The following is an 18,311-nucleotide window of genomic DNA, read 5'->3' on the forward strand; positions in this document are numbered from 1 at the left end:
AAACTGATAAGGGAAATGAAAGAATATTCAATTCTAGACAAAATATTGTTCCCCTTCCATCGTTACGAAGTCAAACAGTTTTGCTACGCAATTATCGATTAACCGCTTGTTTAATTTCCCGTCATACATTGGATAATCCATTCCATCAGTTCCAACAACACCGAAAATCATATAAAGTTGTGCATGACTCGGATGAAGCCATCCATGGACAATATTTATTTCAATTTCTGTATCCTTACTTGGCACATTTAAATTATTTTTAGTCTTCTCATTCATGGGGAATGCGTAGGACTGATATCTCTCGATTTTATTCATATTGCTGATTTATGAAGCAAAATTTTTTAAGACATTTCAAAAAGAATAGTCACAGTAGCTCCGTTAAAGTCGATCAAATTATCATTTTCGTCAGTTACAGTAACGTTTAAATCTTGAATTAGATCAAAAATTGGAACATGAACAGGAAAATGCTGTTCGTGAATTATTGGTCCACCAAATTCTGCATTAGGCTTGCTTGAAGCGACAATATTAGTTTCTATGTAAAAATGATGAGTATCTTTTACAAACATCCCTTCAGCAAGATTGAAATTTATATTGATCAGTTCAAACGAAATAATTTTGGGAACGTATTTGGCCACAGCGTTTTCTTTAGCCTCAGCAACTTGGTTACTAAAATCAAGCATATTTCCAATGCTGTCTTTTATGTCCACATATAATTTTACGTCACTTTCGATAACAACCCTGTTTAAAATTTCATCTGCTGTGATGCGAATATTTGGCTTCTTCGAATGAATAAACTTTTCAAATTTTTCAAACTATACTGACTAGGAATTTCTATCGTTTCTCCACTGCAGTAAAGTTTATTATTTCCCGATGTAATATTCGGAGTTAGAAAAGTTGAATAAAAACCAACCGATCTAACACTTTCATACGTTTCTCTTATTGGAACGGTTAATCTTTTTTTAAGAACAGATGGCTTACCACTTAATTGAAACAACCACCCCATTTACTACTAAAAATTAGTTAAATAATTTGTAACTGCAGTCATAAACAAGAAGAAAGTCGATAAAGATCTAGAAGAACAGAAAAGACACGGAAATGGAGAAGAAAGCTGGCCCAAAAAAATTTCGAAAAATTGATTCGAGGGTATTCTGAGCCTCTGTCGAATTTTGAGATATAAGAATTAGTTAAACAGCTGAAAATCTCTTTTGTCGCTTTTTTATGATCGATGAATCGCCAAACGAAGCGAAAAATTTAGAATGTGGCATAATGAGCTTCGACACTTCTGACAATGTAGGCACTCACTGGATTTGTTACTATAAAAACACCCACATAAAGTACGTTTTTGATTCATTTGGGAGAAACATCCCCGAAGAATTGGTTATCTCGCTTCAAACGAGCTGTATTATAATGGACAACGAATTCAAAATTTCGATGAGGTAATTTGTGGTCATTTGTGTCTGTTGGTTTTGAAACTATTATGTGATAATTACTATTAAAAACAGTCTTGATCACGATTTATTTTATAAGGTGACCGGTTTCGACCACTACTGTGGTCATCTTCAGACCATTGAGTGGAAACCCCTTTCTGTTGTGATTCTCCAACAGAAAGGGGTTTCCACTCAATGGTCTGAAGATGACCACAGTAGTGGTCGAAACCGGTCACCTTATAAAATAAATCGTGATCAAGACTGTTTTTAATAGTAATTATTTACAAGACATTGATCACTGCTGTTCCCATAATGCATTCAAAAGTAATTCTATTATGTGATAACTACAACTTTCATTAAATTCTGAGTTTAATAATGGACATTTTTGGAAATTAACTGCTGCCTGAAGGTGAAGATAGCGCAAAAGCCGACTGGGTCACCGCGTTCTATCTAAAAGTCAAACAGTTTCATAAAGAACTTTGCACCATCTTTAAAGTAGCTAAAGGATATATTGATTTTAAAGGTAGAAGAATCGTAGACATAAAAGACCCGGTAAATGGTTATGATGCTGCCACCAAACAGTACTTAGAGAAAGAATATATTACTAATCCTGAATACACAAGCATTCTAACACAGTTCAGTAATTACGTTACTACAAATTATTTCGATGCAAAAGTGAATCAGATTCATCAAGGTAATTAAAACACTACAAAGCGTTTCTTTACAAAAAAAGGAAGTAGAAAAAGCTTTTGGATATTATTTTTCGAAGGCAGATTTAACACCACAAGTCAAATAAGTGACCTTCAAAAAAGAATCTATGAGAAACATAGACTGAAAATTGATTTTAACACTGGCACGGAAATATCCAAGTACAAATTTGATTATGATACAAAAATCAAGAGAATTATTTTATTTAGAGACAATGTAAATCGCGATCTGTCACATACTGATTTTAAAATAGAGCTAAAAAGATTCAACGTTGATGAACTGCAAATTTTATATCCAACACTGTTTAATAATCCATCACTTGAAATGAAAAAGAAGGATAAAATACTTATATCTCTAAATGAATCTGTTAATACTATCCTGGTTTCAAGTGAATTAATCATGTTTGCTGAATTGCCAGCGACAGCTGAAGCAGACGCAGTCTGAATGCAGGTCGCCGGTGACAGCTAAATATTTTTTAATCTATTTAAATGGACGATCACATTTATTGCTTGAAGAGTAAAAAATTTACTAGACACATAATCCACACAGAGTAATAATAAAAAATGGAAGATAAAGAATCGAAGGCCTTTGTACAATTTGTAAAAGTAAAAAGAGTAAATAAGTCAAAAAAAATTTGTAGATGAAAAGGTGGGCGAATCACCCACCTCTATTCGTGAAGAAATCATTAATGAGCTGCATAAACCAACGAGAAAAAAATCTGGACGAAGAAATGTAATTTCTCTCGGTATAGGTGACTTCTGGTAAGCCGACTTAGTCGGAATGGATTCGGGCATCTTGAAAGGAATTTCGAAGATAAATCGTGGATACAAATATTTATTGACCCAACATCAACGTCTTCTCTAAAGTTGCCAGTGCTGTTCCAGTTAAAGATAAAACAGGTAAGAATGTGGCTGATGCCCTCGAAAAAAAATTTTCGTCTCCAGGAGACCAAAAAATTTGCAGACAGACAACGGGAAAGAATTCTTTAACTAAGAATTTCATGAGCTGATGAAGAAATACAGCATTAATCATTTTTCGAATTTTACAGAATTTAAAGCATCTGTTGTTGAACGATTCAACCGAACACTTAACGAAAAGATGTGGAAGAAATGTGCTCTTCAAGGAAATTATAAATGGGTTGACATAGTCTCGAAATTAGTTGACGAATACAATAACATGAGACATTCGAGCATAGAAATGGCTCCAAAAGACGTAGATGAAGAGGCTGAAAAAATCTTGCTGTGGCCCTTTACGCGATAAATTTGCCGGATGCTAAGCCCAAATTTAAAATTGGCAACAAAGTGAGGATCAAAAAACTGAAAGGACTTTTTGAGAAGGGTTATATTGCAAATTTGTCTACAGAAATCTTCGAAATTGAAGATGTTATTCGATCTAATCCAATCACGTATAAATTGAAGGCTCTAGATGGCGAAGGAGTGAAATGAAATTTTTATGAGCATGAGCTGCAGAAGACGAAATATCCAGATGTATATCTCGTTGAATAAGTATTGCGAAAGAAAGGAGATAAAGTGTATGTAAACTAGTTGGGCGTCGATGATTCGCATAACAGCTGGGTGATTAAAGACAATGTTATATTTTAAAGTGTAAGTGATTGACTTACGCCTTCTCCTGAAGCAGTCGCAAACGTCAGGCCAATTAATAAGTGACTGTAATTTTAACTTCTTTATGTGTAATCGGTTCTTTATCGCTTTTCCATTGTTTTTGATCTTTAAAGCAATTCCAAATCTGTGTTGTTAATGTGATGCTCAGTTTTTACTCGGTCCAACAATTCTGATCTACAAAATTGTTAAGGCTTTCGTGGCCACTTGTTGACAAACTGCCTATTGGCTTCTGTCTCGGGTTCTTCGGCCGACGTTCATCTAATGATTCTTCTGACGTTTCGCCAGCACGAGTGGCTGGCGTTGTCAAAGCTTCACCCTCCATTGCCGGTGGTGAACTGGAGGCGAGCTCGCGGACGCAGATTATATGTACCTGGCGCGCCAATGTCCGAGGGCTTCTCCGCAGTCATTTCCGGTGCGGTTCTCCTCTTGCTACCTGCGACGGTCGTTCGCTGCAGTACGGGAAGCCAGGATCCGTTTACCTTAAGGCTTTCCTCTTTCTTGTTGAAACTGTTCGCGTGTTCTTGGATTTCTACAGCTTCTCTGAACAAGCGCGTGTGATAGTGCTTCTCTACAGCCAGAACTTCCGTGTCGGCGAATTTTATTACGTGGTCGGTCTCATTCAGTGCGTGCTCTGCCACGGCCGATTTCTCCACCTGCCCCGACCTGCAATGTCGCTTATGCTCTTTGATCCTGGTGTTAATGGATCGTCCAGTCATTGCGACATAAACTTTTCCGCATGTGCAAGGTATACGGTATATTCCCGACATTGCAAGTGGGTCTCTTTCCTCCTTCGTCGATCTAAGACACTCTTTGATCTTCCTTGTCGGTTTGAAAATCGTCTTTACGCCGTGTTTGCGCAATATACGGCCGATTCTGTCCGTCACTCTGGGAATGTATGGCAGAAAGGCCGTACCCGACTTTTCTTTTTCTGGTTGCTTACTTCGCCGAGTGTTTGGCTCTGTTACACTTCTAATGTAATTTGTGGAGTACCCATTGCTCCATATTGGTACTGCCTGCCGATAAGGGGATTGACCGACGCTTTCACATTAATTTTTTAATGCTCAGTTTTAATATTCATTATTTATCTTATAAGAACATCTTCATTTAAACTTGATTCAAAATGATTTCCTTGGTAAATTATTGGTAATCTTTATTTCATTAAATTGTATAGATTTATTGAGTTTGGATTCCTGATTCTCAAAATTATTTCGATTTCTGGATAATCTGCTAGTAATTAATTCAATCTAGAATTTACAGAACAATTTTGAGTTCTTATAACACAAAATGGATAGTCCAACAGATGATTTTTCTTTATTAAAATAAATTCGCTATGTTTATCTTGATTAATGGTTGGCATGATTATCAATAATTTCGTCTTTCTCGTGAATTATATCTCTAGCAACGTTGAACATAGTTCTAATACTATTTTTCATACTTTCAACTTTATTTTCTAAACCCTCAACTTTATTTTCTAAATAATTAATTGCATTTTGTAGTTTGTATTCACCATATTTTCTGATTGATGGTAAAACTTCATGAGTAACCCGTTATTTTTGAATTGCTTAGCTGCTGATAATTTTGAAACCACAACCAACAACCCATATTCTGTAATGAAAATAGTGTGTTTTTCATTAAAATTTAGGGGTGGCGTTTCACTAAAAATGGTAATCACACTCGGATGCGCTCAGCACCAGAAAGTTGTATATATATTGTAAACCCAGGTTCCAGAAATTCTAGATCCAGAAATAAATCAGTTTCACATTAAGATAGCTTTCATTATTGCAAATCATTGTTAGTTTTTATTTACATACTGATTTATGAAAACAATCGCTTACCTTAAAATTTATATGCCTAATGGTTAATAAAAAAGTTTCCAGATTTTGAAAATATTAGAAAACAGGAGTTTCTTGTTATTTTATTATGTCGATTTCAATATACATAGTAAAATTAATTATATTATAAATGGAGACATATATTATGTTTACAGTTAACACTGATAAATACAATTTATTATACCTCAGAAGCTTCGAGGGAGCTACTTCATTAGATGGGTTATGCTGATATTTCATGACCACAGGACTGGTCAGGGTGGTTCCACACTTCGGCCTTCTCATTTCCAAGAACTCAGCCCCTAGACTTCCACTTATGGGGACACTTGAAGGAATTATTCAATGACATTCCAGCCAACGATGTACAGACAATATAGTATCGTGTGTTTCTTCAAGGCCAGCATGTACATGACAATTAGATCGACTTCAAAGAAATTGTGATTGCTAATGCCGAAGGGCAGAAGGAAGTATTTTACTGAGTCCCTCCTTTGACCAAGAGATCGAATCTCAGTAGGTACGTGCTTCTCGACCCACGTTCATTAGATGTGTGTTTTTTTTTTGTCTGGGTTAGTATTAGCGTCTCTCCAAATATTCGACACTTTTTTCCTTCTTAACATCTTCAGTACGGTAGGTATCAAATCTCGTGCCGCACACACCAACTCGGCCAAGTGTATGGCTCTGTGGAACACACACGCTGAGGTGACAAAAGTCGTGATGTAGCGATATGCTTATATACAGACGGTGGTAATACCCCTACACAGTGCACAAAAGGGCGGTGCATTAACGGAGCTGTCATTTCTAAACTCAGGTGATCCATGTGAAAAGGATTCCGACCTGATTATGGGCAACACTGTGCGAAATAACAGGAGAAATCTGTGTGGAAACTACGACGAACGTATCCGTTAGGACAGTGTGGCGAAATATGACGTTAATGTCTTAACTAACAGCACGACATCGCCTGTGGCACCTCTCCTGGGCTCGTGACCATATCGGTTGTATCCTAGACGACTGGGAAACCGTAGCCAGATTAGATGTGTCCCAATTCCAGTTGGTAAGAGCTTACAGTTGGATTAGAGTGTCGCGTAGAGCACACGAAGCCATGGGGCCAAGTTGTCAATAAGGCGCTGTGCAAGCCGATGGTGTCTCCATAATGTTGTGGGTTGTGTTTACAGGGATTGGACCGAGTCTTTTGGTCAAACTGAAGCGATTATCGAATGGGAATGGTTATTTTCGGCCACTTTGGGAACAACTCCAGCCATTCGTGTACTTCATATTCCAAAACAACGATGGACTTTTTATGGACGACAATGCGCCATGTCGTCAGCCCAGAACGGTTCGCGATTGGTTTGAAGAAAATTTTGGACAGTTCGAGCGAATGATTTGGCCACCAGATCGTACAGCATGAATCGGGCAGAACGTTTATGGGGCATAATCGAGAGGCCAGTTCCTGCACCGGTAATACTTTTGCAATTATGGGCAGCTATAGAGGCAGCGTGGCTCAATATTTCTGCAGGGGACTTCACACGGCTTGTTGAGTGAATGACACGTCGAATTGTTGGAAGAGGTCAGATACGATATTAGGCGGTATCCCGTAAATTTTTTCACCTCAGTATATAGGATCCATAAATAAATAAATTCTAGTGGTTAACGCTATCAAAAATCTGAATAGAACAGGCAAAATTCAAATAGCTCTGAGATTTTCATGTTTATGAAATATTTCTGAGTTATGAATTCATGTCGGTTTTGCTGTTACGAACTGCAAACTGATAAAAGAAAGTATCGGCGAAGTCATAAGAAAAGAGGTGAAAACGTTCTCTAAACAACGCATCAATGAAGCACAATAATGGGAAAAAGGTCACAAACTGACTGGCCAGAGAATGTGCAAAATGCAATCTTGTTGACTTCAAGTCTTAAGTGAGGTACTCAAAAGTGCCAATCACTTCAAAAGTATTACAACTTCTAGACTTAAAATAATATTTACTTGCACTTCTGAATGGACGGACATTGATGACGGAATAGAGCTATACAAAGTTCGAAATAAATTCACTGAACGTGAAGATGCTCTCAGCTGTGTTAGGTATAGATGTACTATCCACTGCCGCGCGGGTTAGCCGCGCAGTCTCAGACGCCTTGTCACGGTTCGCGCGGCTGCTCCCCGTCGGAGGTTCGAGGCCTCCCTCGGGTATGGGTGTGTGTGTTGTCCTTAGAGTAAGTTAGTTTAAGTTAGATTAAGTAGTGTGTAAGCTTAGGGACCGATGACCTCAGCAGTTTGGTCCCATAGGACTTACCACAAATTTCCAAGTTTTTACTATCCGCTGGTGACATACGAAAATTTGCGTCATTCCGGAACTCGGACCTGAATTTTCTATGAGTGGTCGCCTTAACCATTATGCTATCCGTGCACGCCTCCCGCACTGACCGTAAGTTCTATATGTAAGAGCGTCAACATCACTACACCCTAGTCTCCTACATTTATCACGAAATGCTTGCAGGGTTTACTCTGTATTCCCGTATCAGTCAGATATGTGACATATGGACATGTTGAAGTTTGGGTCGGTCTGGGGCATGTGAGCGAGTAGCCTAATGGTTAAGGTGACCGCTCGCGGTAAGCGGGAAATCCGGCTTTGCGTCCCGGTCCGACACTAATTTTCACGTGTCACCAACAGGTAGCTCATCCGCCCATAATACAGCTGAGGCCAGGTTATTCGAATTCAGCGATTTTTTCGATTTAAAATAATAACACAGAAAACTAGTCAAAATTATATCACGTTATCACAAAAGAAAGATTTGCAAAGACTGAAGTCGGCTGAAAGGGGCCGAAAGAAATTTTGGTAACAAAAAATCTGAAGGTGGTCGGCAATTTATTTTTCTCCTTTCTGGTGGTGGAGTATTTATTGCTGTCAGAGGTAGTTTGCCTTGTAGCGAAATTGTTCGTGTGAAATAGTATGGGTAGAGGTTGTACCTGACAATCGGACTAAACTATTAATTGGATGGTTTTATCGACCCCCCCATTCAGAAGGTATAGTTGATGAACAGTTCAAAGAAAACCTGAGTCTCATTTCAAATAAGTATCCCGCTCATACAATTATAGTCGGAGGTGACTTTAATCTACCCTCGATATGCTGGAAAAATTATACATTTGAAGCCGGCGGCAGGCATAAAATGTCATCCGAAATTGTACTGAATGCTTTCTCAGAAAATTATGTTGAACAATTAGTTCATGAGCCCACTCGAACCGTAAATGCTTGCGAACGCATACTTGATCTTTTAGCAACAAATAATCCTGGACAAATAGTGAGTAATGTGACGAATACAGGGATTCGCGACCACAAGGCAGTTGCTGCTAGGCTGAATACCGTAACACCTACAACCATCAAAAAGAAACCCAAAGTATATCTATTTAAAAAAGCCGATAAAAATGCTCTTAACACCTTTTTAAGAGACAGTCTCCACTCCTTCTGACCTGATCATGTAAGTGTAGAAGTGTTGTGGAATGTTTTCAAAGAGATAGTATCGACAGCAATTGAGGGATATATACCACATAAATTAATAAGTGATGGTACTGATCCCCCATGGTACACAAAACGGGTCAGATCGTTGTTGCAGAAGCAACGAAAAAAGCATGCCAAATTTAAAAGAATGCAAAATCCACAAGATTGGCAAAGTTTTACAGAAGTTCGAAATACGGCGCGTGCTTCAATGCGAGATGCTTTTAATAACTTCCGCAACGAAATTTTGTCTCGAAATCTGGCAGAAAACCCAAACAGATTTTCGTCATACATAAATCACACCAGTGGCAAGACGCAATCAATACCTTCACTGTGTGATAACAACGGTGAAGTCACTGATGGCAGTGCCACTAAAGCAGAGTTATTAACCACGGTTTTTCGAAACTCCTTCACCAAAGAAGACGAAGTAAATATTCCTGAATTCCAATCAAGAGCAACTGCCAAGAAGAGAAACATAAAAATAGATATCCTCGGAGTAACGAAGCAGCTTAAATCACTTAATAAAGGCAAGGCCTCCGGTACAGATTGTATACCAGTCAGGTTCCTCTCAGAGTATGCTGATAAAATAGCTCCATATTTAGCAATTATATTAAACCACTCGCTCACAGAAAGATCCGTACCTAAAGACTGGAAAATTGCTCAAGTCACACCAATACCCAAAAAGGCAAATAGGAGTAATCCGATAAATTACAGGCCTATTTGACTAACGTCGATCTGCAGTAGGGTTTTGGAACATATACTGTATTCGAACATTATGAAGTACCTCGAAGAAAACGATTTATTGACACATAGTCAGCACGCTTTCAGAAGATAGCGTTCTTGTGATACACAACTGGTTCTTTATACTCATGAAGTAATAAGTGCTATCGACAGGGGATGTCAAATTGATACCATATTTTTAGATTTCCAGAAGGCTTTCGACACCGTTCCTCACAAACATCTTCTACCCAAACTGCTTGCCTACGGAGTATCGCCTCAGTTGTGTGACTGGATTCGTATTTTCCTGTCAGAAAGGTCACAGTTAATAATAACAGACGGAAAGTCATCGAGTAAAACAGAATTAATTTCCGGCGTTCCCCAAGGAAGTGTTATAGGCCCTCTATTGTTCCTGATCTATACTAACGACATAGGAGACAATCTGAGTAGCCGTCCTAGATTGTTTGCAGATGATGCCGTCATTTACCGTCTTGTAAAGTCATCAGATGATCAAAACGACTTGGCTCTGAGCACTATAGGACTTAACAAAACGACTTGCAAAATGATTTAGGTAAGATATCTGTATGGCGCGAAAAGTGGCAATTGACCCTGAATAAAGAAAAGTGTGAAGTTATTCACATGAGTACAAAAAGTAATCAGCTAAATTTCGATTACGTGATAAGTCACACAAATCTGAAGGCTGTAAATTCAACTAAATACTTAGGGATTACAATTACAAATAACCTAAATTGGAACGATCACATAGATAATACTGTGTGTAGAGCAAACCAAACACTGCGATTCATTGGCAGAATACTTAGAAGTTGCAACAGGTATACTAAAGAGAATGCTTACACCACGCTTGTCCGCCCTATTGTGGAGTATTGCTGTTCGGTGTGCGATCCGCGTCAGGTGGAACTGCGGTAAAAGTACAAAGAAGGGCAGCTCGTTTTGTATTATCGCGTAATAGGGGAGATCGTGTCACAAACGTGATACGTGAATTGGAGTGGCAATCATTAAAACAAAGCCGTTTTTCGTTGCGACGGGATCTTCTCATGAAATTTCAATCACCAGTTTTCTCCTCTGATTGCGAAAACATTCTGTTGGTACCCACCTACATAGGGAGAAATGATCATCACGATAAAATAAGAGAAATCAGGGCTCACACAGAAAAATTTAAGTGCTCGTTTTTCCCGCGTGCCCTTCGAGAGTGTAACGGTAGAGAGACAGCTCGAAGGTGGTTCCTCTGCCAGGCACTTTATTGTGAATAGCAGAGTAATCACGTAGATGTAGACGGATACGAGTCGTTTTTTAATTACTTTTGAAATGTTCTCCACATACTAAGCATAATTGATGATATTAATATTACTTACTGGCCCTTGTCCGATTGTAGTCCCACCACAGGCAGAACTTGTTTGTTGGTTTGGGGGCGTTTCCTGGAATAAAAAATATTTGAAGACGTAGTACAAAGAACAAACTGTGAACAAAGCATACAAAACAAAAAATAGGTAAAATGTTCTAGGTGTTTGGGCAGGGGAATTCTAGACTGTATTTGAAATAAAATTTTGTTTTATTTGACGAAAGCTTTAACAAATTTATAATTCTTGGATGGAAGTTGACAATTAAGCCAGTGCTAATTGTTCCATATATGCTTAGACCCAATCGGTAGGGAACTCAAGTTTATAGTTATTTTCTATTTTTATTCCTAAAACCCAGATTATTTTTAGAAGCTCTGTTTAGATACTGGACAGGAAAATGGCAATATTTCAGAAATTCATATTCAACTAAAAGGACTATTTTGTTAGCTACTCATTCTGTAAACTATGTATTTTTTTATTTGTTTTATCCAGTAAATTGTTTTTAGTGCACTGGTAGTACATATGACATAGGACAGGTCAGTGATAATTTAATCTACATTACTATATAAAGGCAAGTTGTAGTTCTTGATCGATTTATTTCTTATTTTTACAAGATACTCTAATAAGCTTTCAGACAGACATAGATTACATTTTTAATTACATATCGTCAGTAAATATATATGTAATGTATACAGGGGAAACACTGTTATCAAAAATCTCGAAAAGCCATTGACCGATTTATTTCAAATTTTTGCATGATGCTCTAATAAATATTCAGACAAACATTGGCTATATATATATTGTTACCAAAAATCTAGAAAATTTCTTGACCGTTTTACTACGAACTTTTACATGATATTCCACTGACATTCAGAAGAACATAGGCTACGTATTTTTTTAAAAATAAGAATGTACAGATTTTCTGTCAAATCTGACGAAAAAAGAAATGCTGTGTCATGACATTCACAGTCATTTTTAACAGATATCAGTGCTTTACACCATTAGACAGATTCTTACTCCTTATATATAATTTTAATCAAAAATTGTACAGTCAACTGTGTGCTGTTTTGTTGCCTCCATTGCAGATAGTTTTAAGAGGAAAAAGGAATCTCATATTCATTGCTAATCAACTTATGATTAGAATGCAACTCTACTATTAAATCTAGGTCATTCGAAACTTTGCTGGTTTAATCATCCTCGGACTAAAACTACAAGAAATAATCTCACTGAAGCTACTATCCTCACAGATACAGCATCTTGACGTGTCTCTTCTGTACTTGTTATATTAATGATCTCAATAGATCTACCTATTCATTTTAACTGACTTCATTTCCCAGTTGAGATTTTCGTTTGCAACAACAGTAAATGAGGCTCAATGTCAGAGAGAGAGGGTGCGAGAGAGAGAAGATGAAAGTAGGGGGGAGGGGGAAGAATCGACAGAGAGAGGAGGCAAGAGGAGATGGACAGTTTGTGGGTTGAGGAATAGATGAACAAAGATTGGGGGAGGAGGAGATGGGGTGAGAGGGGAAGGAGGTGATGAACAAAGAAAGTGGGCAAGAGGAGGAGATGGAATGGAGAGGGGTAGGGGGAGATTGACACAGAGTTGGCAGAAGAAGATCATGATGCACACACAGTGGTTATTTAGTGAGACTACATCATCAGTATAATCAAAGTAAATTATAATAAAATAGGGGTAAAGAAGACACTCACCAAAAACCATAAGTGTTGAGCTTACAGCAGGACACACACAAAGAAAGGAGAGAAAACTTGCTAACTTTCAGAATACATCCTGTCTTGAGCTAGAGCATACAGCCATACCCATAATCCCTCTCCCTCCCCCCTGCCACCCTCACCCATACACTCTCTGTTTCCCGGATAAACAATGCCAGGAGTGCAGTTTAGCAGATGGACTGGGATAGGGTTTCCATTGTCAGGTGGGGTGGGTACAGGGAGAGAGAGCTGGGAGGCAAGAGAAGGGGTTGGGGTGAGTAGCAAGCAGCTCAGATGGATGCAGAGAGTTTTCTGTCAAGGAATGTGGGAGGGACAGGTGGCAGAGACATGGGCTAGGCATTTGATTATGGTTGTCAGTGTCAGTCGAGAGCGGTGCAGAATGATGGTGACGTGGAAGTGTATGTGTGTATGTGTGTGTGTGTGTGTGTGCGTGTAGGTGTGTATGTGTGTATGTGCTCTATGTTCAGGAAGAATGTATTCCGAAAACTAGCAATTTCATCCTTTTTTGTGAGTGCTGTTGACAAATGAATGCTTCAAATTTTCAGTGAGTGACCTCCTTTAATCCTAAAGTGTTTACATTCTACCACAACGTTCCGACCATAAATAATAATATAACATGTCATAGCTAATAAACAACATAATTAACAATATTCGATAAATCAGGTTCACTTGTAATGATGTTCCAAAAATTAAGACAGAATAGAAGCAGTCGTCAAACAAAAACTATTTCAGATTACTTTAAATATATTCAATGTCAGTACATATTTTAAGTAAAACATATCATTGTATAACACCAATACAATATACTTCTCTTTTGCATTAATTTGTTCTTGTACCTGCAAATTGCTGTTAACATTGTAAAAAGCCAAGGTCAACACATCTCATCACTATGTAGCATTAAACGTCTTTCTTTTCATGAACCAAAGTCATTGTCATCACTGCCATCGGCTCTCTGGAGTTTGTCTAATTGAGCTCTTATTTTTTTTAGAGTGTGTTTGTACGTTAACTTCATTATTTAGTGCTATTCTGCTTTTTTGCTATTAATTTTTCTGTGGCACTTTATAACCATTATTGGCTGTATGGCCCTTGTAACCCAAAGCCAAAATAAAGAGAAAAAAGAAGACAAAGGGTGTAGAAGTTGACTAGCAACTGAATTATCCATTTACAAAAGCTGGACCTTGTTGAAGCAGGAAATTTTCTATCAAGAATGCAGCATACTAGGTTGCAGTTTTTTGCTTTTTCTAAAATGGAAATAGCGTCTAGTAAGTACTTCCCATAATAGCAGAAGTTTCCTATCTTTAATTACACTTAGTTATATAGCCATTAGGAGTGGTTCATTATAGCAGCATACTATTGGAGTGTATGTTTTAGTTTGCTTATATCCGTGACAATTCTACCCAATGATGGGAGTCTTCAAAACGTGGTCTCTGAATGAACGATTCTCCCTAGGTTAACAGTGTTGAATCTCACTGTAGTCTACAGAGTTTTCCTTCTGAAATGCCACAGTCAGTCTCATCTCTTCGGTTTTGTGTGTGTATAAAGACCGTTTTCCACCTTCTCTATCGCTGCTAGTTTCCACAGAATAACAGAACTCTCTTTGTGGTAAACACTTCCTAACTAATTATACCGAGAAACGATCAGTACAGTGTTGTTTTTATAATGTACACAAATTCTATGGTGTAAAAGTTGACAGAACAGCTCAGTATTAAGAACGGTATAAATATTTAAGAGCAAATGCTCCAAACAGGCAATAGCTACCCTTCTTGTTGACAGAGGTTTCAGTTGTGAATAGCAAAACCTCTTAAAATCAAACCAAGGTGGAGCAAAATGGTACAGATATGTGATTTTCATTCTGTTTGTATCTAGGCTGGATAAGAGAAGAGAAGGATAACGAGACACCAACTCTAGAAAACGACTGATATTGAGACACGTTTTAAAATTAAAAAAAAGAGAAAGCCGTATATAAATAGCTTGAGAGTCTGCTAGAGAAGAAATGGGAAAGATGGGCACATATTTCTGAAGTCTAACCACTTGGTCAACAAGCAATAATGTGTACCTTCCTCCTGGATAGCAGCCACTACTTGTGGGAGATGATTGCAGGTGCTTAAGCTACCTACCCAACACACCCATTCACAGCAGCTTACTCACTATATGCCCAAGAGCGCTTTCGTAGATGTACATTGTGTAATGAAAACTATAGTGCGATGTATATTGTGCAATGAAAACTATAGTGACAGACTGAGCTGAAATGAAGTCTTACGTCTTGGTTAGGCTGACAAGTGGTAACCTGATTTTAAACTGCCAAAGTCAACAACCAATGCAATATAGTAAGAACAGGACTAATTTACCCTGAAAAATTAAATTTACATGTTCATCTTAAGGTGACTCCTCTTCATACACGATGACTATTAAAGTCCATCTTTGGTTTAGCGATATGTAAGACTTTGCCCTGAGCAGAACAATTTCTTGTTTTCCTAATGTATTGCAATTAGTGAAACTGTGCAAGCTGCGAATCAGTTCATAGTTTTGACAGTTTGGGAAAACCGAGCAAACAAATTAAAAACGCAGGTAAAAATCTTTCTTGAATACCTGCTATACTGTGTAAGACAATCAGTGAGATTAACAGCACAGTGTGCGGTTAAGTGAAATATGCGGACACCGACTGATGATGGTGTCACATCGTTCATTTACACGTAAAGAGAATATAAAAATGAATTGAGTTTTTGTCAAAGCAGAATATCCCTAACATATTTGAACCGTACGGAACGTGGGTAAGATGAGATACCGATACCTTATTTAAATTATCTTTTCAAGCTTCACTTTTGCGAGCCACTTAGATAAACTGCCAAACCTATGGCACATATTAGTGTAATATTCGCACGCTGTTTGATGATTTTTATCTGATACCAAATACATGCTAAATTTTGCATGTAACACAATCTAGGCAATATAGTTAAAGCCGGTTATAACGACGTCGAAGGGACCGACGGTATACGGTTGTTATAGCCGACAGTCGTACCACCCGGGTTTTTGCATAGTTTTTTGATAAAAATTTCGTATTTGTAAATCTTAGGCTGCCATACAGTTAACACTTCAAAAAGTTTTTGAAATGAGCATAAACAGTCGCGACCGCAAGAAACCTTTATTTTGTGGAGAAGGAGTGAAGATAAAATGCCAGTAAAATGTATGAAACTTGTAATAAGGGAAGACAGAAGTAGCAAGAATGTAAATTGTTGAAGAATGTCGAATACGCTCTTGGATAATGAATGAGATAAAATGCTGGCCACGTTTAAAACGTGTTGCAGGTACTGCGCAGTATAATGGTCATGAGTGTCACAACTTCGTAACAGTTACCGTATTACAAAAATTAATCAACAGTAGCAAAATGAATAGTATTCTACACATAAATTACATGAAGGCCTACACTTTGTCCCCTGTTTCTCTGTGAAATGTTATACGAATGTGATACTGTACCTAACTCACTGAAAATATCCAACACACATAATCATAAAGCATCAATAACGAATACACTATTGCTGCACTTCTGTGCTTTCAAAAAATAACTCAGATGGGAATTTAACATTGACATTTAGTCTTCCAACCAGTTGCTTTAAAATGCGATACAGTAAGCATACTACTTAAATGCTTTTTTCGATTAAAATGTGCGTGCGCATTTTGCATTCGTTCTAACGCCTGATTTGAAACCAAAAATCTGCAGCAAAAAAGAGTTTAAAGATAAGTGTTTCATTAATGTTAGTAATCCCCAAATACGTAACAAACAAAAATGAGCATTGGACGTTATCCATCTCCATACTTTCAGTACTAATATTGTAAATGCAGAAGTAAGTGTCTGTTCGCTTTCACGACTACACCGTTGAGCCGATTTCGATGAAATTTGGTATGGAGATAGCTTGAACGCTGAGGAAGAACACAGGCTACCTTAGAAAGTGTTTAGTTCGAGACATTTGTTAATTTGAAGAAAATAAAGCGGAATATGGAACAATAATTACTCTTTGAAAAAGCTACTTACTCTTTGACTTTTGAACTTTGTCATATTTACGAATGTGCTTTTATTGTTTGACACGTTATATACAAGATGATTCAACATAATGAATAAAACACTAATACAACCCCCAACGTCTGTAATCCATACTTCTATTCTAATTTCAGACACAAGCCCGTCGCATTTTAGTCGCTGAGCGTCTCTTATAGCCTCTGGCATGTTTGAATACTTACAACCATGTTTTTTAAATGATGTACGACAGAGAGGCGTTGTTCCTTTACATATAGGCTGCATTTGGTTATATGGAAGCGTAACAGCGTATAACAGAGGCAGAATCGTGAGGGTATCTGACGTCATTGCCCATCCAAATGTAAAATTTGTGCTGCACCCAAATTATTTATTTTCTTTCTTCCTCAGTTTAACTCTATTTAATAATTTTGAGAAGTTCATATTTTACTTTGGTACCGCCACCATCACTCATCGTAACGAAAGTACTGATAATACTCAACAAATCTTGGTCTTTTGATTAGCTTTGCCCCATCCTTGGTAGTATTCCAAACCGGGCCGGATTCTATCCGCTCGGAACTGTCTGTGTGTGTGGTCATTATTTTATCGTCAACTACGCGCAAATCGGCGAATTAGCATAAAATAAAAAGAATTACTTGCAGCAAGTGATCATCATTTTATCATCAACTACGCGCAAATCGCCGAATTAGCATAAAGTAAAAAGAATTATTTGCAGCAAGTGGCCGAACAACAATAAAGCCATACGAACAATTCATTTCATTTTATTGACAAGCGAACGCAGCTGCGAGAAACAGCTAATAGCAGTTACGTTTCTCCGAAAATGCAATGACGAGTACGCCGTTTGGTAAGATAACTTGCAATAAGCGATATCGATTTTTTGGATATACCCTTTGTGTACGATTTAGACGGTAGCGTTAGATTTCGCTGTTGTAGCCAATACGATATATACAACATGTACTACGCAAAAGTTAGTTGTTAAGCCAAAAATACTATAGTTGTTGCTACGATAAAACTAACCATTTCCAGCGTGAATGGATCCGTTCAGGTTATGTCCTTCCAAATATGAGTTCTCTTTCACAAAAACAGGCCAGAACTGGATCACAGTTCAGCCTCCCAGCGCACGATGAGCAGTTCTTATTTTCTGTTTATTTTAGCCGTTTTCACTATGTTCAGTGCTTCACAATTTTGACAGCGACGACCAATGAGGCAGCGACGATAAAAGTAGGCCGTTGCGTCTGGCTGCGGCGGGACTGCGCGTCGGTGTCTGATGCTGATTGGGCGTCCATATCCGCAGCGACGCCACGCATCTCAGACGTAGTGCAGCCGGCGGCCGCAAGGGGGCAGGCGTTTCCAGCCGGCGCCGCTGTAGATAGCCTATTTGCCAACCGTAGGGACGTTTCC

At 38.1% G+C, this 18,311-nt stretch overlaps 1 protein-coding gene across 1 annotated transcript in view; it reads right to left on the reverse strand.

Annotated features, from left to right (window-relative positions):
* LOC124717209 overlaps positions 1 to 18,145 on the reverse strand; it is a 149,103-nt gene extending 130,958 nt beyond the window's left edge. Inside the window, exons 1-2 of the mRNA XM_047243989.1 lie at positions 17,928 to 18,145; positions 11,165 to 11,227 (exon numbers count right to left, since the gene is read on the reverse strand). Coding sequence (XP_047099945.1) covers positions 11,165 to 11,227; positions 17,928 to 17,930 — 66 coding nt within the window. The 5' untranslated portion in view covers positions 17,931 to 18,145. The remainder of the gene's footprint in view (positions 1 to 11,164; positions 11,228 to 17,927) is intronic.
* Between the last annotated feature and the right edge of the window lie 166 nt (positions 18,146 to 18,311).

Source organism: Schistocerca piceifrons, chromosome 9 (assembly GCF_021461385.2).
Source record: "Schistocerca piceifrons isolate TAMUIC-IGC-003096 chromosome 9, iqSchPice1.1, whole genome shotgun sequence".
NCBI classification, from domain to species: domain Eukaryota; kingdom Metazoa; phylum Arthropoda; class Insecta; order Orthoptera; family Acrididae; genus Schistocerca; species Schistocerca piceifrons.